The 24,496-nt window shown below is 38.1% G+C and overlaps 1 protein-coding gene across 1 annotated transcript; it reads right to left on the reverse strand.

Moving 5' to 3' along the window:
• Positions 1 to 18,705: 18,705 nt before the first annotated feature.
• Positions 18,706 to 24,162, reverse strand: LOC124141380 (phenylethanolamine N-methyltransferase-like). Its single transcript, XM_048402341.1, has 4 exons — positions 24,114 to 24,162; positions 21,357 to 21,532; positions 19,555 to 19,759; positions 18,706 to 19,233 (listed from the first exon to the last, which is right to left on the reverse strand). The coding sequence occupies exons 2-4, from the start codon at positions 21,502 to 21,504 to the stop codon at positions 18,789 to 18,791; spliced, it is 798 nt and encodes a 265-aa protein (XP_048258298.1). The 5' UTR covers positions 21,505 to 21,532; positions 24,114 to 24,162; the 3' UTR covers positions 18,706 to 18,788.
• Positions 24,163 to 24,496: the final 334 nt, after the last annotated feature.

Below are 24,496 nucleotides of genomic sequence, written 5' to 3' on the forward strand. Positions count from 1 at the left end.
CCACTTTCGAGGTAAGAAATTCAAATTATATCAGTACATTGTATATGTTATGAGGGAGTAATTCAATGTTGTTTTATGTCTTAACCAGCATTGCTCCAGCTGCAAAGCGGCGGCCTGTTAATAATAAACATTGTGTCAGCCAGATCAGTTGTTGACAGCAACGATCAATACGCTCGGGCTTGGTATTTGTAAGGATTGGTGCATGGTGTATAAAAAGATTGAATTGGTGAATTGTGGCTGTTTGTTGCTAATTACTACCATGATCACATCTCAGTTTTGATCGTATAAGATAGAAAGCATGATGGTATTTATTCTATTGTGGATATTGGAAAAGTAACAAATATACAAAAGAGGCTATATATAGTTCAAATACATTTACTTTTATATCTGACAAATTAAAAACAATGAATTTATAATACTTTTCTATCTCAATAATGTTGGTTGTATTAACAGTGTTGCAAACGTCATGTGATTTACATGTTATGGACCTACAGTATCTACATCCGGTTTGCCTTGACAAGGATCAGATGATTGCAACAGATGAAGCTAATTTGAATTGGATCTGACCTAGCAATGTAATGGACCATATTCTATACTTACTTTTCATATTCCCACAGAAACAAATCAATAATGTTTTTTATATATATATACATCAATAGACATCTGCACTGCAAAATGTAATACCTTAATTTGATATGTTTGTATAAGTGTGCGTGTATTGCTGAGCACATGTATGACTTTTGAGTAGTCATTTTATATCAGTTATATGTAAATTAAATTATTAATGAATAAACGTATCATGATTTGGCAAGTCATGATTATGAAAAGCTCCCGAAATTAAGACATTAAGGATTGTTCTGGGCTCTAGGCTCTGGAGAGGGAAGAAAAATAAGCCTGTTAGACGACGCCTCCTTGCCAGTTGATCAAAAATTGAAATAGTATTCCTGCTGTTTATGATAATTAGATAAAGGGTGATGATATTTACAACGATGTTAACTTTAAATGAATTACGTTGCCTAACCGCATTACGTGTGCCATGAACGTTCCGATGAGTGACAGAAACAAATTAATCTTCATTCTGAATTTCACATGACTGAGTCCTTCATGAATCTGTAATCTAAAACAGTGATAATTTCAGTTTTTTCTAATCCATCCATAACTCAATGTATGTTTTCATTATTTTGATTATGGACCATGTGCTCAAACACCAAATATACAGATATACACTGCACAAACATAATTACTAAGGATCCTTTTTAAATATGTAATATAATTTATGCATTTACAATCTGATACACTTCATGCCTGCAGAGCTATTAGAACTTGGATGTAGTGTAACTAAACACTGGATGTATAATAAGAAAACAGATTTGAGAAAGTGCTCCCGTGCATTTCAGCAAAGGCTAAGTATATGAGCTCATATGGCGGAGATCCCTGAGAGTCAGGCTTGATTTAGAGATAAATATTCACCTATTTGCCATATTTTGTCCAGAATTGACCTTGAAAACAAAAAAAGAAAGTATATGTTGATTTTAAAGAATACATTTTGATTTAGTTAACCGTTAGACCCTGCAGTGTAAAATATCTAAGATGTTTAAACATATTATATATTGAAATTGAAAAGCCATAGTACATACCTAGGAATGGAGAATTATCTTTCTTGTTCGGGTGGCTTGAAACACGTGTTTTGTCCTTTTCATTTCCTTTCTTATCACATTATGAAACATTGTAAACATAGTCCAACTAGATGTAGACATATTTACCTTATTTATAAAGTTATAACACGAGACATCAATAGTGTAACTGAATATTTTGGAAATAGTTTATGATACGTGGAAACGATTTATTTTAAAAAGCATACACCTCATATCATTATCTGTAGAAGAAGTGATTGTTCAGCCTCATGAGGGAAACATATATACAACCGATGATTGTACTGCAATGATGAAATGTTTGTAATCTCGGTGAATTTAAGCGACAAAAACCTTTCCAGGATCATTATAATTAACAGCGACAAAACCCTTTCCATATTCAATGGAAATCTCGATTGTACGATTCTGACTATATCATGATCATGAGCATGTGTTTTTTTAATCGCTATCAAATAGTGTCGATACCAGTGAGTGTATCCTGCCCCACCGCTGGCACCCATCACAAACACATGTAAAGGCAAGTCAATTGTTCATCAGAAAACATTGGAACATATGGTACAAGTCGAAATAGGGAATTGCATCGGGCATAATTCTTTAGACCGATGTGTCAAATGTGGAAATATTATCCACATATCTACCATGAAACGTTTTGACAGCTTTACTGAGGCCTTGAATGTTGTAACCTTGATCAAACGACTTCTGAGCAAGAGTCGTATGACGCTCTTTAAAATCGCGGTAGAAAGAGCATGCTTGATGGTATCTCAAAAGTTGTGAAATGTAAACACCAAACGCTGGAGCTGCAGGAGTATTACTCGACATGAAGGGTAAGTTGGCTATTAGAAAGTTGAAGCCATCCCTCTTGTCATACAGTCGTGTGGAGAGTGTTTTGTCACTTGTCATTTTTACGCATAGATCTAAATATGAAACAGACGAGGCGGTCTCACTGGTCTCCTTTATTTCCGATTTTGGTGGGTAAATCAGTGGAAGTGGATTGGCTATTTTTATAGTTATTGAAAGATATCAGATCATCGACATATTTGAAATAATTTATACAGGCTTGTATTTAAAGCCTAATTGCAAACGTTGGAAATGTAACAGTTCCAATTGGGTCCTACAAAGAGATATACTTTTGACCAAAATTCGCGAATGACATCTGTAGTTTTGATTATTTGTGGAAATGTAAGATAAATGAATGAATTATGTGTACTAAGTGTCGTTTTTGGATCATATCAATGCATAAATGAGCAGTTAAACAGTATTTGGTGCGCATAAGTAAATATTACTGTTTTTTATACCAACAGGCAGTCTGCGTCATGAAATGTCTGTATGCAAACGTGCTGCTTCGTTGGGTTCTATCCGATGTACCAAAAGCTTCAAAGAGAATACAAGTGTTTTCAACATAGAGTTGCAAAACGGAGAACCTAATGAACTCACATTCTCATTTATTCTCATTAATATTCTCATTTACATTATGATGTATGTAATACTGGATCGGGTCTAGTCATCATTCATAGTTTACAGCTATTAATCATTAAATTTATGTACACAATGCTGTTTGCATTAGATTATTCATATTTGAACTATTTGTTGAGCTGAAACCAGAAAGCATACGTCATGATAATCAATGTCAATTTATTAGATTAAAGAAATTACTACCAAAAGCAGTGTCCATTTTACGATTGCGACTAAAGCACAAGCACGTGTCAATGAATCGTTATTACTTAGTGATGACACCAGGTGTTCGCAAAAATATGAGCCTAATATGTTCAATGGGTGGCATCTATCTGAAATACATGCGAGTCAATCGCCCTGCTGAAAAAAACCCAGTGGGAACATGAGGTACAAGTAAAAATAGGGAATTGCATCGGACATCATTTTGATCACAGATTCGTCAAATTTGGTAATGCATGTTCTCCACACGTCTAGCAAAAAACGTTTTGTAAGCTTTAATAAGGACGTGAATATATTTTACACTGATCAAACAACTTTTTAGCAAGAGTCTTATGGCGCTCTTTGAAATCTTAAACCCAACGAACGCAAAACTGAACGCTGAAATGGATAATCCACGTATTGAAAATGAAAGGGTAAGTGACAGAACCCAAACCATATGCAAATGATAAATCATCAGCTAGTGTCACTGCCACATCCACAACGGTTAAAGCATATTTATACGTTTTGCGTCTTACCTTATCATAGGGAAGAAACAAGAGGTCAGCCTGATGAACTTCATTCGTTGTAAAAATATCAAACTTCTTCCTCGGTATATAACGCGGTGCCGGTAAGTATATTTGCCACATCGCTTGTTTCTTTAACCAATCCTTGGCTACATCTTTAGATACCTTAGCCACAGTGGCTAATTTTTTTATTGCTCCTATACCTCTCCAATATCCTCGTGGGCTATAGTAAATTTTACCCATTATTAATTAATACTGATGATTCTTTTAATACGAATCATGACGATCGTTGAATCGCATCAGCATTTTTGCATAAAAAAATCCCTCTGTAGTAGCAGTATAGGTATATAAATCTGGCTCCAGTGGGGTTGTGGTAGAACCATCATTGTCTATACTACTGGGCCCAACGAAGAGATATACTTTTGACCAAAAATCGCGAATGACATCTGTAGTTTTGATTATTTGAGGAAATGTAAGATAAAAGAATAAATTATGTGTACTAAGTGTTGTTTTAGGAACATATCAATGCATTAATGACAAACTAAAAAGTAAATATCAGAAAAAATGGCGGTGTCGCGGCGGTGGCTAGTTGTTTCATCCATGATCCAGGACTGTATTGTGCAGATATAAGATATTTATCATATAATGGGTAGGTTTCTCGGCAGGATAAAGCCTGTAGGGCAAAGGTCAAGTAGGGACTACTTTCACTGTTTATTAACAAACATGGCGTCGCCCTCGTCATTCGGCGATCGAGTCAGAATTAACCATCAGGAAACTGGATAAACTACAGATATACAGGGGTAATTGCTATCATTATCAAAAGTAAAGTCTAATATACTGAAAATCAGTGTCTAACTGTGACGTAGCTAAGGCATTTTATAAGTTTTGGCAACTTTGGAGATATAAATTTCGAAACAATTTTGCGAGGGCACGAGGCCTAGCCAAGCGAGGTCAGAAGCCATATCTGTGCTTGTAGACCTCTGCTGCTTGAAACCTTCTCCACAAATTAACAAAGTTGGATTTGGCCGAAATATGTTTGAATTGTTACCTTGTTTCGTTTTGTCGCTGTGTGTACATCTGGCTACACTTCTTAACGTTATGACAGGGCAGACCGACTGTCAACAACGTCTGAACGTGGCCATGACGTCTCAAAGACTAGAGTAGAGGTTTGAGTAGCTTCCCTTTGACAAAGGGCAGTTACTCTAGCGGACAGACCGATGGATTGCCGCGAAAGGCAATTAAAAACAATTGTTGTTTTGCGTATATGTTGCTTCGCAACTGTATAAGAAACAGATTTCAGTTGGAACTATATTGGCTACTGCCACTGTCCGACTGACACATCACTTACCCTGTGACGTAATAAATATTAATGCGCGCATTCCAGGAAAAGTCGCAATGTTTCGGTCATGTTTGTGAGAGAAGGAAAGCGATTTTGAAGTACAGAATTAAAGAATGACATTATATGATGAAGAGGTTATCACGCTTGTGTGTTTCGGGATATAAAATTCTAAGGCCAAGGCTCGCTAAATAGAATGTTTATTCCTAATGCAGGATATTTATCATCCCCAAACACACAAGCGTGATAACCTCTATATATCAAAAGATGCCTTAGTTTGTTCAGATACGAGGCGAATTGTAGTATAACAGCTTCCCAGGTGTGCTGATCCAGAAAGTGAGTAAATTTTGTTTCAGCCCCAAATAAGAAAGATAACATATCTGTTTCGTCTTCCTTTTCAAAATCAACATATTTTTGAACGTCAATTAAGTCAATGAGAGAAGAGAAAAACGCATTTCTTTCTGATATAAGAGCTTCACAATGTAAACTAATGTGGCTGTCGTAGTCGAAAGCATGCCTATTACAGAGCATGCACTCTTTCGAAAGTTTACACAAAGTTGTAAAGCAGGTCGATATTCCGGGTACAGAAAAAAAGCTAATTGCCAAAGTTCATGCATGGTATGTTAATTTCGTATGGATTCTCTTATAACGGGACATGCTTGCTTTGTTTGATACATCTGTAAGCCAAAGTTGTTCTTCGTACTTGCATATAGTTTCAGTAACACGAATTCTCCATTTCAATTTGGGAGATAAAATATCGTACTGAGTATATGTACGAAGGTAGGGACCCAGATTGTGTTTATCAAGTGTTGATTTAAGTTCACCACAGATTGTCTTTGAATTGACATGGCTTGCAATGGACGCGCAAAAAATATCTTTTGCAAAGTTATTATAGTTCAGATTGCATAAACGACAAAGAAATAAAAGTTTGCATTTATCAATATATGCAGTAATTGTGAAAAGTCCAAGGTTCGAAATAGTAGATTCTGAAGGAGATCTTTTATCAAGACCCTGTACAATGCGTGCAAAATATCTTTGCGTGCCTTCCAACAGAACGGCATGTTGACCCTTGATGTCATAGAGTAATTCGCATCCATAAAGGCTGCTTTTTAGTATCATTCTGAGCCATAGTTTAACGCTTGAAATTGGATGAAGATCATAACTATTTAATCCTAAAGATCTTAGGGAGTTAATATTTTGTCTTGCTTTCTGACAGTAGTACTTTTCAATTCTTGTTTTACAGGACAGGTTATACATTAAAAGTATTCCACCATATACCGTAGAGTCAGTTGTAGTAATGTGTGTATAACCAAGTTTACAATGAAAGTGATACCCCTTGCTTTTTTGTTTTGTGAACACAATTATTGCACTTTTTGATGGATTATATATTAGTCGCCATCTTGAGGTATATGCATGTACAATATCAAGGGATGTTTGTAAGCCTCTCGGTGATGCACTAATAGGTGTAGTATATCTATATCGTTACTGAATGCATTACCTCATGCTATGTTAACAAACACTTCAAAGGGCAGAGCGCTCTAACGTAATTAAATAACGTATAATATTCCTCTTTTGTCTGTGTCACGGTAAAATGCAAAATAGCGGTGAACGCTATGTGAATGGATCACTGACTATCAGTGATGAAACCAGGTGTTCGCTAAAAGGGTTACTAAGTGATAATCGACGTTGGATGTCGGATGTCTGACAAATCGATGTTCACTCGACTTTTTTGAGACGGCCTAATGAGCGTTTTATGGACGTTGGCGTCGTAAAGCACGATCGTTTTAGGGTAGGGACGACGTCGTTTAGAATTAGGTTCCACCCTTTGTGCAAATGCTGGGACGTAACATCACGTAACCTACTTTTTAAGGCAGTACAGCATTGTTGTTAATTGCATTGTTACACCACCCCTTTTTTAGGATGGGTCCATAACGGTATGGGACGTTTCACAACGACTGGCCAAACTGTGCTTCATACTTCATATTGTTCATGGCAGAGCTACAGTCCAATCCTATCGGGACAATATCATTGCACCATTCGTGGGCAACGTGGTGGTCAACATTTCATCTTTCAAGACGATAATGCTCATTGTGCCTGGATAGTGACCCAATTCTCCAACAGCAAAACATTCATGTCATGCCATGGCTAGCATTCAGACCTGACCTTTTCCCCATTGAACACGTCTCGGACATTGGCAGACGTGTATGTCAACGTCAAAATCAAATTTCATTGGAACAACATCAGTCAAGCTGACAATTAGTCGGCTCATCAGAAGCATTCCTCGAAGAAGTGTCTGAAGTGGTTTTACCCGATATTATTGGCTTTGGTTACAAAATGAACATTTCGAATTTGACCCCCGACCACTTTGACAACCTAGTGCGTCACCCTCTCATCTCACCAACCATTAGAACCCTTTAGATCCTATCGCCTAATCCCGAGTAGATATGATCATATCATTTTCAATTACCATACAGATCAGAAGATATGGCTTTTTGGTTCCCACTGTCCCTTACTTTTTTGCATAGTATGTAATGGTATATCTCTTTGTATAATGTGTCTTTATGCATAATGATGCACCGCAAGATGTCAACAATTTCAGTGTATTTGTTTCTAAATAGGATGAAACATCAATGATGAATAGAATTCACCACACCTATCAGCGCCAATCATCTGTTGGCATCCTTTGTTAGTTTCTACCCTTTGTTATTTTCCACCTTTTGTTATCTTATTGATTTTGTTGTCCTTCTATGTACATACATGTATATATGCCCCGAAACGTTATGTTCCTCATAATAAAGAAGTTGACATCCATATATTCTCTTCCTTATGTGTATCACTTCTAAATGCCTTTCAAAGACCTGATACTGTATGATGGTGACGAATATCAAAGATGGCCGCCAACATGGATGAAATGTAATGATATCATCTATACTCAATATATCAAGTAGTATGCTAGTGAAGTGGCTACAAAGGATTTCAGATTTGTGTATGCTGTGATTAATAAGCCTAATGTTTCCATTCCATATCTTGTTGAGAAAAGCCTACGTTTCAGACTTTGCACCTCTAGCCAGACGAGACCTAATGTCAGTGTCTGTGCTGCTTCTTCCTCACTTAAATTTTGTAGGCCGCTTCTTAACACTTGATTAAGAACGAAAGTCATCCACAAGAATGTTTTTCCTGTTCGTTTTATTGTTGGTTATAGAAATATTCATGTAGGTACTTAACTACAGTTTGTCATTCTGTTTTCTCCATTGTCACACTTTCTCAACACCAGTCAAATTCTTCAGTTGACTTCCCCAAACCAAATGCATGTTGTAATCTGTAATTTGATCTTCTGTCTTGCAAGGGAAGATATACTTCATACACCAATTAAAAAAAAACAATTACAGAAAACGGTTCGATTTAACCTCGTATAAAAACTACAGTACACTACCTGGGGATTCTGTCATCAGAGTGAGGTCTATCATGTAAATCATATCATTTTTCATTACAGGTTATGGCAATGGCAATCCTTGGACCTTCCTTCCCCGACCTGCAGATGATCTACCAGATCTCCCTGTCTCAGGTTAGCTTCATGATGCTGGTCCTGTACCTCGGAACCCTATTGGGAGGAATGGGTGCAACTTACATCTTCTCAAGTTTCGAAGCCAAAGCTGTTATATCTGCATGCCTGTTCATCAGTGGAGTCACGCTGACTTTCGTTCCAGTAACTGGTTCATATGTCCTCCTCATGTCTGATGTGTTCTGTTTAGGAGTATCTGTGGCTGTACTATCAACGGGTAGGTGCACAGACTTTATTCATCACTGAAGCAAACCTTAGCTCCATTGATCGGTATCAATGACAAAATCAAATCTTCCCATGAGTGGAATATCATGCATCTAGTTTTAGGGAAATCTTCTATAGGAAAGGGTAACCAAAGTTAAACGCCCCTTTTCTCTGTCAGATACCATTTGATGATATTTATTTATGATAAATAATGCCTTTAATGTGTCATAAATTTGTTAATCATACAATGAGACATTAACATTATACATTGTACTACAAAATAATACATTGTATATCTTCTTTATTTTCAGGTGGATATTGTCAGATGCACGTTTTGTGGCCCTCCAGTCCCAAATGCTTTCATGTGTTGGGTTTAGGTTTTGCCATTGGTGGTATTATATCTCCTTTGCTGATTGTACCATTTCTTAGTGATGCCCAATTACCCTCACCGATGCCCAACACAACCCACAGTTTTAGCGTCTATAAACACACCCCGACAATGTGGAACCCTTCCTTGAATGTTTCACTGTATTCCAATGACATTGATCACAGTTCCAGTGGAGAAAACGATTCCTTGTCTCAATACAATGTTACAAGAAATAGCTACAATGGAAGGCTATTAATCCCTTATGCACTGCTAGGTTCTTTGAATATCATCCCATGTGTAATATTTGTCTATTTGCATATTTTCCCCAAGGAACCAGACTCACTGCAAGATAGTCCCCATGAGCCTATACCAGAAACTCCTAGAGCCTACACTCTGTATTCGTGCACATTCGTCATCATGCTGGTGATGTTCACCGGCCCTGCATATAGCATTGCACTGACCTACGGGCAATATCTCGTCACGTTTGGATTGGGAACAGATCTGAACCTCAGTGTTCAGACTCTATCTGAAATGACTGGGACATTTTGGCTGTCAATGTTATGTGGGAAAACCGTAGTGATTTGTCTATCAAAATGGATGAGTCAAGTGAAGATAATATTTGCAGGACTGACTGGCCTCAGTGTGACGCTTGTATCGCTCTATTTGTGGGCAGTAAACTCAAGGATTGGGTTATGGATCACCTCCATAGCGTTTGGCTTAATGTCAGGATATTACTTTAATTGTATAGCAGGATGGGGCCGGCAGGTTGTGGAGTTCTCTCCCTTTATCATGTGCTTATGCTGTTTTGGCGACCGAATTGGAACATTAATCATAACATACCTGTGTGGAATACTTATGGATACATATGGATATATATACTTTGCTTTTGTTTTGATGTTATCGCTAACTGTGATGTGGATCCTAATGTTATGCATGTATATGTTATCAAGAATATTGGTTGTAGTAAAAGGTAAGAGACCCTTTTAATAAGATCATTTGGACTTACAATGTGTATATTTCGCTCATAAAACCATGTTCAGGTAATTTAAATAACCATTCAATGTACATAGATGGGTGTTACTTGAGTGTCGTGAATCATGGTCAAAACATCCTTGTCATATGTTAATATAACCGCTATCATACGCCAATACCAATGCTAAATAGTGTCACGTTTGCTTCCTATTTCTGTCTACTTTAACAAGCATGGGCTGCTAAGGATATGACATATGTTACTGAGCTCTAACCTATTTGGGGCTAAAGTTGAACTGCATTTTTGTCTCGCTTGATAACAATTCACAATCTATATGAACTACACAATCTATGTGAACTATACATACTGTTTCGTTTCCTGAACATTAGGACGAGAAGATCTTAAGAGGTTTATACTTTATAGCATGGTGTATAGGACATTAGATCGCCTTCTGCGGGCAGTTCTATATCAGGTAACACTAGATCACATAATATCACCCTTCTCTTAAACTACAGTTCTTCTGCCGTGATGGAAGAAATGCCCTGTCACATGTAATACATATCGTTCTTTGTTCATGTTATGTAGACCATCGGCCTATGTTATATTGTTACAGCATTTGCAACCAGATCTGTGTGATCTTACAGTTTGCATAAAATCATTGCCAAATTTCTTATGATTTCAGGATTATAAACAGACATAAGTATATTATACTTATATTCAGTTGGATAGATTGAGAAATTGTCAGAAATATATTTTCAATATATGTGTTGGAGCACTTTTCACATAATCTAATGTATTTTACTGCACAAACCCAAATCCAATTATATAAAGTCGCAACTTAAATTAAGAAACCCAATTCATTTTACCATGCCTTGCATCCAGTAACGATATATATATCTTTGGAAAACGATTAACTGGCATACCTAACCAGTTCTTTGTACATCGTTTTTAAGCAAACATATATAGGATTCATCATGAACAATGTGGTTAGAATTCGAAGTGATTAATTTTACACAAACAAAATATATGCAAACTAAAGTTCAATTGCAGAATTAATATCACAATTTATTTCCAAGACAACAATTTGTGGACTCAAACTTTCACAATTTGATTTAAGTTGTAGTTTGTTTAATAATTACTGCTCTATGGCTGGTATTTTATGGTATGTACCATGTTTTTTTTTGGAGGGATTACGTGTTTTTGTAATGTTGCACATCTTTCCGAGGCAAGCGTGTCCGGTAGCCTACATCAAAGTCTAGTTTCCACCCTTTCCATTTCAAGCCAACTTTTCTGTGGCACAATCAAAGAACAATTTACAAAATGAACACATGTGGACCCTGCTTTGACCACAACTTTTGCCTGTAGAATTTGCTCTGAACTTATTCCAAAATTGTAAGCTAAATCAAAAATTTTCGAACTGGTTCAAAGTTTTCAAACAACTTGTATAATATCTGTGTGCAAACGTCATTGTCAAACGACTGATCGCATACCACAATGACTGAGATGCAGTGCAGTTTTTAGGTGACACCTCGCTAAGCGTTTCATGTTGCCGCAACGTGAAGTGTTACTTGAAACCATGTAATCTCAACAACCTGTATGCCTCTGTCGTTGTATGAGAAATATGCGGCAGTAATAAGTATCTTTACTGTGGTAATATGTCCTTTTGTCAGGGATGATATCTCAAATCTTTTCGTTATCTGATGGACCAGGTAGTCTGCTATGGTTGTCGTCTTTGTGAAGCCATTCGAAAGAAAAACAGTGATCTGAGTGGATATCAGGTTTTCAGCACACTATCACAACCCCTGTTCTACACGGGGTGGCGCCATGATTGAGCCAAGAAAGGTAGGCTTAAAATGGCAAGGCCTAGTGGACGCTCTTGCCTCAGGAAGATGCATGTTGTCAAGTTCATGTCAATTAATAAACTTGTTGACCCAAAAGGCTCTTTTGTATTATGTTATTCAAGAAGGTATCTATGGCTTCAATTGATAACTTGTAACAACAAAGGTTTACGGTATTGCTATTCAGTGCAATTGTATAAATATGTGTGTTTTGATTTAGATTGATTACCATGAAACTTAGATAGCTTCCAATGTGTTTTACTCATCTTCGAGGATTAATTTATATTTTTTTCAATATTCATCTAGTTACAATTTATCGGTAAAAAATACCAATGCAAATTCAGTCTTTAACACATTCTCTGACTCTTTCTTTGTATTTGTGTCATAACATGAAACGTGATGTTTGTTCGTTATCTTCTTTATTATTGCAATCAAAGAAACATAAAATGTGACCACGAGAGAAATGCTAACAATAAACACATAGAAACGAGCACTGTTGTATTCCAAAATTACATCCTTGGCAAACGCGATTGAACCAGTCAATCTCTTTCCTTGAGCCGTCAAACCTGTTAAATTGAAAGAAGGTGTTACAGTCCCTCCCATCTCAAGCCAGTTCTCTCGTTAGGTTGTAATTCATTTGGACCACAGAGGGGAAGTATTACTATATGCAGCCGATACAGTCATATTTAGTGATACCCAATCTGGATTACAAAAATCATTAGATTCCTTTAATCAATATTGCATAAGAAAGAAGCTTAATGTAAATAACTCAATAACAAAATTAATTATCTTTGGAGGGGGTCCAGCCAAATCAACAAATTTATTTTATTCATATTTTTTATTATGGGGGAAAGATACTGGAGATTGTTGATACTTATACAAATTTAGGTATAAATATTCACAGAAATAGAAAATTTGTGTTTTGTATGAAATCACTAAGAGCAAACGCAACAAAAGCAATGTGCTGCTAATAAAAAGAGCACGAAATGTTAACCTACTGTTAGATTGTTTATTGAAGGCATTTGATGTGATGGTAGTGCCAATCGTGCTCTACTGCTCCGAAATATGGGGTTTTGAAAATTTAGAAATGATAGAGAAAATGCAATTGAAAATTTTAAAAATAGTAACTGATCTGAGGAATTCAACACCCAATTTTATGGTTTATGGAGAACTTGGCAGGGAACCCCTCAAAATTAAAGCATTTAAACGGATGATTTCCTTCTGGCATAAATTAACGAATTTTAACGGACCCACAAAGTTATCTAATATTTTATATAATTATTTGATAAAAGACTATGATGCAAATGCAAAATCGTTTAAGTGGATAGCTACAGTAAAAACAATACTAAATGATATCGGACTGCCAGAAGGATTCATAAATCCGTCTATTTGCTCTACTTCATGGCTGGTTTCAAAGGTCGAGAGAACTCTTAAAGACCAGTATATATATATATATATATATATATATATATATATATATATATATACTATTGTACCACCGTTGGTGTTTTTACAGAGAAATAAACTGAACTGACAAATCTGATTCACTCTAGGTAGGCAATGGAATACATGTCCATACATTACTGTGTCAATCTAAGGATATATCCACGCAAACTATATACGTGATGATAAGTGATAGAAAGTGAGTTAAAATATATGGTGACGTTGCATGAATTAAGACGCATTGTGACTAGAATATTGTATGTCTAAATATTATACAAGAAGACTGAGGACGGTAATATAACCATTATTCACAGATTTAAATGGGAAACTAACTGGCAATACTAAGTTTTAACTATGTGAAGGCTCAATGTACAATTATGGCTCTATTTCACCAGCAAACTAAGTCATGCCACCTGACGCTGTAATGAAATGCTATCTTCTATATCTTATCCGCTTCGTATCGCAGATGTTGTATGCGACTTCCGGTAATGGACATGTGCAATTAACGTCTTCCGTACACGCCATACTTGTCAGTGTACATAACAATAAAGCATTACATTATACATATTTTGTGTTATTTGGAAATGTTTCATCTGGATATGCCAAAAAACTAGGTGCAAAATTAGTGACTTCAAGGAGGCCAGAGGCTATATGCTCACAGCCGTGATTTTTCATTTCAGCAACGATCATGTCTTCACCTATGTCAGAAGAGCACGATCTCGAACGATGCCTCGACAACTGTTTGCAATTTATTAAATCAAATATTTGTGCATTCAAACAGATTCTATATTGCTAAGATCAAACAAGACATTCGTTAAAACCCAAATACGTGGACACAGAAATGTATGCACAGGGCTTGGCATGACCAGCCAATTGATAGAACCGGGCTCCTTTTGTTGAGCAAAAGGGCCACGGTTTCTGATTCCAATGCCCTCAAACACCACTCCCTGCCTCCAACGACAAAGGGACGCAACCCACGGTGAAAGGGAAGCCCAATCCAAACATATTGATCCCAAGTGCCTGTGAACGCTGCAGGTTTAGACTTGTTGATCCAGTTTTTGTTTGTCTGCTGTACATAAAAAGACACAATGGCGTCTTTTGGGTTACGGTCTATGTGGATGACGTGACATTTCCGCTGCCACACCTCCTCCGGCATCTGTCTGGTGTTAGAATGAAGTGAGTGAAGATTCAATGTAATATTAGCAGTATATTAATCGGATGTAATCGAGCGCGCGTTGGTGGCTTTAGAGCTTTTTTTCTCTACAGTATCAAATCAATAAACCCTAAACAAAGGTTCACACACAGAGTTGATATAATTCTGCATGTAAAACCTATTGGGATACCTCAGTTCCTTGTAAACGAGACATGTCAGCTGACGTGCTTTCAACGAAGTCACCGAAGTCCACTGTATTGTTTCCAAGGCTAATTCTAACTCCAACAGTTGCAGTGTATGAGTTGCGAGCAAACAGACCGCGACTACACATTCATGAGATAATACAGTGACATGTGTCACAGTGGTGTGGTAGTACATATCCCACGGAAGAAGGGAAGCAGAAGGTGCGTTGCGTGGAGGTTGCGTGGACGTTGCTTGGAAGGAAGTAACAAACCTCCCGGCTACTATGTGGCTGTGTTGTGTCTGTAAAACCATGGAGCATATGTTAAATTATAGATTAGTTTGGTATTTGGGAGCCAATAATCTAATTACACATAGTACAATCGACCATTTGGTACGATTAGAATCCGTTGTTAAAAATGCAAAATGTAGTGCAAGTCGTTTTCCATCTTGAGAAAGCCTATGATACTATGTGGAAGCATGGTATTCTATAGGAGTTTCATAATTTTGTTGTGAGAGCCCCTTTGCCTCATTTAATATCACACTTTTTAAACAGACAGGCAATTTCAAGTCCGAGTACGTAGGTTCACCCCTGTCTGACCATTACAATCAGGATCAGGGTGTTCCACAAGGCAGTATTTTGTCTGTATATTTAGTATCAAGATAAACAGTCTGTCGAAAGTTTGATGGATCAGTATTTGTGGGGGATGTTAACATTTCTTGTCGCGGCAAAAAAATGCACACCATTGAAAGACAAATGAAATTGTGTTTCAATACAATTCACAAATGGTCGCTTGTTAACGGCTTCAAATTTTCTAAAACTAAAACTACTGGCATACATTTCTGATTGTTTCTTTGTTTGTTTGTTGTTTAACGCCGCACTCAGCAATATTCCAGCTATATGACGGCGGTCTATAAATAATCGAGTCTGGAACAAACAATCCAGTGATTGACATCAGAAGCATCGACCCACGCAATTGGGATAAGATGACAGGCATCAACCAAGTCAGCGAGCCTGATCACCCGATCCCGTTAATCGCCTCTTACGACAAGCATGGTCGCCTTTTACGGCAAGCATGGGTTGCTGAAGACCTATGCTACCGCAGATCGTCACGGGTGGTTTACACTTCTGCAGAAAATATGGACAGCACAAAGACCCAGAACTATTTTTAACTCGCACACTCATCCAAGATGTTGAGGTCGACTTATTTCGACCGCCACCTGACATTTTTGCCAAATATAAAAATCTCAAGGCAAAGTGCCTGAAAGAAATTGACTTGCTGAAAGTCGCATCACACTTTTAGTGGGGTGGGGATCAGACAACCCTTGTCTGTTTCTACAGTTTCATTGATCCGCTCTAAATTGGATTACGGTTCCATCGTCTATACCGGAGCCTGTAAAATAACCTCCTGAAACTAGATACAATTCATCATCAGGGCTTGAGGATATATCTTGGAGCTTTGAGGACCTCTCCTGTTGATAGTCTATATGTAGAGGCTGATGAGCCTTCTTCACAACAACGTCTTTTATTAGTTACATATTCATGTTTGCATTGCTAGTAACGCTGATGCTGCAGCTAACTTGGTTGATGCATGTCATCGATCCCAATTGCGTGGATCGATGTTCATGATGTAAATCACTGGATTTTCTGGTCCAGACCCGACTATTTACAGACTGCCGTCATATAGCTTGAATATTCCTGAGTGCGGCGTAAAACACCAAACTGATCTGCACATGTAAAATGTTGTTTATTGTATATTTTGTAAGACTAGTACTCCTTTACCTTGTAGGTTTGTATAGTCATGTATGTTGTGGTTGCATATCATGTGAAGAACCCCCCCCCACCACCACCACAACCCAAAAAAAGAAAGAAAAGAAAACGAAAAACAAACACACAAAAAAACACACATAAAACAACAACAGCCCAAAACCCAAACAAGAGCTTTTAATGTATTCATTGTATACACCAACTAAACCACAAGCCTTACTGTTTTTCAATTCACGGACGACTAACATGATTTGTTCGCCGATATCTGGAAATTCAGTGAACTGAAACATTTCTCTGTTCACTCTCAGCCCGAGGAGGCTCTTTAAAAAAATGATATATTTTTTCTGGTCTGATCTTATCGTGTGCTGTGTACGTTTTATCAAATGACAAGTGTCCCGCAGCTGTACATTTGAGTACATTTGTCATGGTGGCATTTGAAAGCACTCATACTATGCAGCATTACTATACTTTTTACATCCAGATAGGTACATTTGTTTGTTGACTTGATTCGTCATGCTGCCATACCTACCTTTACTCGTACTAGGACATTTGCGTGCTGTGTACATTGATGATCAAACCGTGGTTTGTTTGTGTGTAACAGGGTTTATACATTTTGGCAGTACCAAGTATATCCAAATTGATCAAATTTAACATTTGAAACACGCTTATCTATATCGGTAACTGATACTTCACGTTGTAAGGTACATTCTGATGTCAACACCACAGTGAACAGCTGGAAATATCGTATCAATCTTCCAGATTCAGCAATACAATATTCGACAGTACTAGCATCGTTACAAGTCAGATTAGCAATACGTTTATCTTTTTCAATTTTCCCATTTACAATATATAATGATGCAGTTCCTGCTATCTATGCGTGAGGGTGTAAAACCATATCTGTGCGTGATTGTTTGCAAAAATAAATAGTTTAAAAAAATAAACCCAGTCCAGTCGTCAGCAGTTGACACGTCCCAGCTACACGTGAGGACCCAGATTAGGATGGTTCCCAAGTGCTCTATTGCATGCTGTAAGACTAGTTTAGAACGTGGGCTCAGGCCCTTGGGCATGGTTGACTGCGTGTCATCATGTCCCGATGGGTTTGGACGTTGCTCGTATCAACTACTAGTTTGACTCGACCAGAGTCAATTGTTTACATTTTGATTTTCAACGTCACTCACGTGTGCTCCGGGTATAAGGCAGTGACCTTTTATTTACAGGACAAACAACGTCACATCATGTATTTGTTGTTTCACGCATAAGGAAGCAATATTCCAGCTATAGGACGGGGTCCTATAACTATTCGAGTCTTGACTAGACAATCTAATGATTGATATTATGAACAATTGTTCCACGCCGCGGGGATACTATAACATGCTATCAACCAAGTCATCGGGCCTGACTAATCGATATGTTATGTCGCCTCTTACGACAAGCGTAGGTTTGTGGGGACCAATTCTTACCTGGAAACGTCACTGGGGGATACCTGCGTATGGTTGGCGAAAGAGACCATTTTTTATCCATCCATTACAGGTGAGGTGAGGTGAAATGGGGTTTAACGTCGCGTCCAAGATTATTGCACTTATATAACGACGTGCATGTACGTGTGTGTGTTTGTGTGGCTGCTTGTACTAGTCCGGACTGATGCCGATTTATAGTGCTAGCTCACTGAGATACCATGCCGCAGTTTAACATGAATACCCCACTCAGACACAGTACACTGACTCCGAGTCGACTAGTCCTTGTTTTAGCCCCTTAATGCCGAGCGCCAGACAGGGTAACAACAAGAACCATATTTTAACGTCTTTTGGTATGACGCGGCCGGGGATCGAACCCCGGACCTTTCGCTCTCCGGGGGGACGCTCTACCACTAGACCACGGAGGCGGTCCCATCCATTGATAGGAAATACCAAAATACCAAATGAAATACCAAAAGCCTACCTTTGGGTGAAGTCAGGTGAGCACCTGGTATCGTCTATGATTTTCAGTGGTCCATGTATATAATGTTCATGCATTTTGCGCCCAGTGACATGTGTTTTGACACGTTATTCTCCGTTTATATATACGTTATTAAGTCTATGAAAATACAATGGACATTACGAACTACAAGAGACCGGAGAAAGCGGTTCGATAAGTACGTTGTCTCATGTATGTTCCGGTTTTCCCAGTTTCTTCGCGACCAACATAAATGATCCCTTAAGGCCAGTCACAGCTGTGTCAGGAAACTCAGGATACACCTTCTGTTTCCATTCAGTTATGCTGAAACCACACTTCACCCATACAGATTTCACCTGGTCCTCCTTGACCCGTATTAAAGGAAAGGAGTGGTCACCCACAGTGTATAGTTTTTCCCCAATGTTGCCATACAGTATCACATGTCCATCTTCTTTCAGTAATGCCGCAACACGCCCAGCCATGTTCTCGTACTCGGTGATGTCTTCAGCTGCTGCCTCAAGACACAGTGATGAAGTAATAACGTCAAATGTAGGCATAATGTTTGGAGCTAGAGGGTCAGCTTGTCTTAAATCAATATGTAATATGCCAGATACCTTTCCTCTCAGTTGGTTTTCTCGTTCATCCCACGACTCTCTGAATAAAGATCGATCGAGTTAACCGCTGCAATAATATCTTAGATTATGCCAACTTTAAATATTAATATATCAGCAAAAAACAATTAAAGTGTCACAATCCTCACAGGTAACGAACATCTTCTTTTGGTGATGCTAAGTCAGGATATACATCTGAAGAAATAAGTATAATCATGCTATTCGATAGCTTACCCTCTCCCTTGAAATACATAGAAGCAATAGCTGTGGATGTATTTTGTTCAGAAAGTGCTTTTTAATTAAATGTAATATTTCTGTAAATGACCCCATTATATTCTTCACGAAGCAAATAAAATGTCCTTACCCTTTCCCTTCGCTATTGACGACAAATCGAAAAAAGCTCTCAAAACTGTGTTGTAGGTCTCCCTGTAGCCACTGTTTGAGAGCCGCTCTGTTCTTTGGGGTAAAGTCAGTGAGGTAGATTTCGTCACAGTGAGGGGAAGCGCTGATGACGGAATGGACAGACGGCCCAGTACCGATGTCCAGTAGCCTTCGTCCTTTTATCTTACCTGAAAGAAGTTTTAAAATAGTGCATGTGCGAAACGTTTCATATCCTACATGTTTATTATAACAAGTTAATATACAACGTGATAGGTAAAGTCTGCCACGAGTGAACACATTGTTATCTCCATTAGGCCAGTCACAGTAGCAACGCGTGTTCGTATTATGAATGTCTTAGCTGAAGACAAACAACTGATGCAATAGAAGATACCTGTCACCTGAGTTACTGAAACTAGATGCTGAAACTATCAAGAATATATGCTGCATTGTCTGCATTGAGTTTGCAAAACAATTATATATAGTATTGTTTTTTAAGGTTACCCTTTTTGTATTTGTTTACAGTGGTAAATGTATCGAAATATGTTTTTTTTCAGGTGATATTTTTAAATTCAACCTTTAATATACCAGTACAAAGTGTCAAAATGACCATTGAAAACTTTGTTGATCATTTGTTTTTTCACACCTAGCAAACAGAGCAAACATAAAGAAGTGGTTATACATAAATAAATGTGTCATATATATTTATGTTCTTCCAGGCTAAATGTCTATCAAAGACAAAATTCGTCTACGTTGTTTTTGAGGTGAAGTGAGGTGAAATGGCGTTTATCGTCGCATCAAAGACCATTGCACTTACATGTAAGTATCTATAAGATAAATCTCCAAGCTAAATATTTGATATTTCTAGATAATTGATGACTCTTCGTTTCACTTTTAAGACTTGGTTCTGTTTGTCCTTTCTTAGATTATAACTGTGTGGACAGCACTTTCATCAACTGGTAATTCATTTACGCATTATTGTATCGGCATTTTGCAATCATGTTTACTTGTAAAAGAGTGAACTCGGAACAGTCTTTATTAATAGTTAATTGTTTTGTTGGAACACAATGGTAGTCATTCTGTCCATAGGTCATTATTCGGTGATTATCTCTCGAGTCTATCCCTGGGTTGAGTGGGGTCAAGATTATTATAAAAAGAGTTTGCCACTAACGTGGCTATATCCCCCGCCCTGTTGCAGAATTTATGACATAATTAAAGCTAAACAAACCATAACCTTTTTTAACCGAGGTGGAACTTGTCAGTGAAATTGTAAAAAAGAAGAGTTTGGAACCTAACTCCATCTTGCTGCCATGGAAACGTAAAAAATAAACATTTCTAAAATTCTAAATAGCAAAAGGCACCAGTTCAGCATGTACCTGACAAACCTGCAAAGTTGAACGGTTTATGAGTTATGCCCCGGAAACGAACCCTACCCTCACAGAACCTAAGTCCATCTTGTTGCCATGGAAACGTTAAAAATTAAAAATTCTAAAATTTCTAAATAGCAAAAGGCACCAGTTCAGCATGTACTTGACAGACCTGCAAAGTGTGATGAAAAAATATTGAACGGTTTCTGAGTTATGCTCCGGAAACGAAACGTGACGGACGGAAGGACGGACGGAATGACGGACGAAGCCCGTTTCTATATCCCCCGCCAACTTTGTTGGGAGGGGGATAAAAAGTATGGCCAAAACGCACGGTAATACGTCTCAAGAAACGAACATTAATGTCACAGGAAATCCTAGCTAAAAGTCTCGAACTAAGTGGTATAATGTGTCAAGTCCTTACCATCAACAAACACTTCGTGCCAAAACTGCATCTTTGTGGTGAGAAAGTCTTGCATGGGATTCCCTTCAATGCCGGAATAAAAGCTCTGGAGATACAGGAGCGGGGAGAAGTGTTGTTTGTAGTCTGCTGTATGATGTCTGTCATCCATGCTGCCTGTTGATTGCACTGGGCCTATCCTAAGCAAGAAAAAATTAAAACAAGTCCAATATTGATATCCTTATACTATATCTCCCATAAGACACTTTAAAGTGTGATTTAAATCTTCCAATAATAAAAACAAACAAAAACAAAACAAAAGTAAACACAGTTTTAGTATAGCTGAACCGGTACAAAGTAATTCTTTGTTGTCGCACTTAGCAATATTCAGCCATATGATGGCGCCCTGTAAAGAGGCGAGTGTTGACCAGATAAACCAGTAAATACAACAAAGCTAAAGAATTCACCGAGCTTGATCATTCGCACAATTTACTCGCCTCGTGTGACAAACAAACTTCGTCTTATTCTGAATCCCAACAGGAGAAGACCTTGGGAAAGATACCATCAACTTTAACAACTGTAAAAAAATAACTTTGGATAAAGAACCGTTTTATACGAAGCCGAATCTGATCTGTACATGAATAGTTTTGTCATTTCAAACAGATACTCTCGTTACACGATGGGCATTATCCTATCCCAGAATATGAAACCACGATTAATTATTCTACTGATTTGTTGAAAATGTTGATGGATATCTCTTGAAGGTGTAAACAAAAACGTTTGTAGATTGAAGTGTAACAATAACTGACATTGCTGTAGGTGTTGAAAATAGAACGACAAGGCTCTGAAGATCACTTGCAGCAATTGAATATAAAGGTAGAAATGTACACATATGAACGAGAATATACATAATTAGACTGAAGGCACCTCGTTATGCGATCAACAGCTTAAAATGTGAACAAAGACAGTTGCCGTCAATATTGATATTTAAATACATTTTTGCATGAATACTGAGGAGTAAAAACGCAGTGGGTAGAGGGTGGTAGCCTGGGTATTCAAGGGTTCCATCTAGACTTGGTATCGGTCCCAACAGTAGTTTATGTCAATTGACCTACCCAGGTCAGACAACGACTGCCAAGCACCGCGTCATGCCCCAACGTGAATTCCGGCACATGCGTTCATCAGCATCCTCTACCACAGCAAAAATCCCAAGATTGTCAAGGACGTTTACATGTCCTCCGATGGCCCTCTCCCACAGCAAAAATCCCAAGATTGTCAAGGACGTTAACATGTCCTCCGATGGCCCTCTCCCACAGCAAAATCCGAAGATTGTCAAGGACGTTTACATGTCCTCCGATGGCCCTCTCCCACAGCAAAAATCCCAAGATTGTCAAGGACGTTTACATGTCCTCCGATGGCCCTCTCCCACAGCAAAAATCCCAAGATTGTCAAGGACGTTTACATGTCCTCCGATGGCCCTCTCCCACAGCAAAAATCCCAAGATTGTCAAGGACGTTTACATGTCCTCCGATGGCCCTCTCCCACAGCAAAAGTCCCAAGATTGTCAAGGACGTTTACATGTCCTCCGATGGCCCTCTAAACACACTGATTTGAACTCGACGGACCATGGTGATGCATGTGGTCGTTGCTGTTCGTAGATTCCAACTATGACACTTTGAGTTCAGGATCAAATGGTATGTTCAATCTTCAGATATCGCTTATGTGGTAACGTATTTCTTACATGTGTGTCTGTGTCACCTATGCATTACATGTTGAGTGTCTTTGTTTGTGAGGAGCGTATACTCAAGTAGTCAAACGACAAAAACATTTCCATAATCATAAGATATTAGAGTCCATGGAAGTATTCCGAGTATATCATGAGCATGTGTTTTAGAGTCACGATCATATAGTTATGATACCAGGCGCAAGTCTATCGTCTAGTTTCATGAAGAAAAGGTGACCGGATTCGAGTTCCTGGAAAAAGCACAACCAAGAATCTAAATCCAATATATTATCACTAAATAACAAAAGACACCTGTTCAACAACTAGTTGATGTATGTTTTGTATAAAAGAGCACCTCATTGCTGGTCAAAGGAGTCGACCAACTTGCATCTGGTGGTCAGGAAATGGGTCACCGCTACCCGAATGCGTCTGGAACCACCAGTTTGTCCAGCTTATTCGTGCCCTTTCTTTCCTTGACCGGCTCAGTGGATTGACACGACTGGCAAGAAGTTTATTTATATCTACGTTTACGTCAATCGTGATTGCACAGGACATTGCTCAAATGAGGGAGCTGTGAAATAGCTTGAGTTTTGCTGTGTTCCTCACACTGTCTAATTGATAGCAAAGACAGGAGGATTTAAACTAATACAGTCGCATGCCATTCCGTGTTAGTTAAAAGCGACAAAACCCTTACCATCGCCACAACAAATCTATGCAAAATAAGAATCGATTGTTCAATTCGATTGTTGTATCACGAGCAGGTGTTTATAAATCACTGTGAAATAGTGATGGTATCAGGTGTTCGCGAAAGGGTAAACGTATCCTGCCCCACCGTCACAAACACATGCAAAGACAAGTCAATTATTCAACCTGTGGATGCCAAGTAAAGGGATCGGTCGACAGACTCGGTGACATTGCTCGTAACATCAATCACTGGTTCGTTGTGTCCATTATTTTCAGGTCGCGATCTTAGAGCTGATTGTTGTGGGAATACACAAGAAACAAATAGCCGCATAACACTCTGGCTACCAACGATAAGTATATTTGTATGTCATTACCTTGTATGATGTGGCACTACGTTCACTTAGCACTGTCGCAGTTGTTAGGAGCACACGTGTATTATCAATCGATGTAGATGCAGCTATGAACGTTATATATAGATAACTGACGGATTATAATTAAATCCTGTTTTTATTGTGATGGCTCATTCTCATTTCATCATAACACAATAATTGTGTTACACACTACATATTCAATTAAAATAATATTCAGCCATCTGCTGCCTACAAAAATATAATGATATAATGGCACACTTTAGTTAGAACAGCTGAACGTATTTTTATGGTTTTGTATCAATTTGAATATAAATTAAACTATTACACATACACTGATCGCTCGACCATATTAATCAAGTGTGGTGTGTAGGAGGTACTGTATCATG

This window comes from Haliotis rufescens, unplaced genomic scaffold, assembly GCF_023055435.1.
Source record: "Haliotis rufescens isolate VD_foot unplaced genomic scaffold, xgHalRufe1.0.p SCAF_25, whole genome shotgun sequence".
NCBI lineage: Eukaryota > Metazoa > Mollusca > Gastropoda > Lepetellida > Haliotidae > Haliotis > Haliotis rufescens.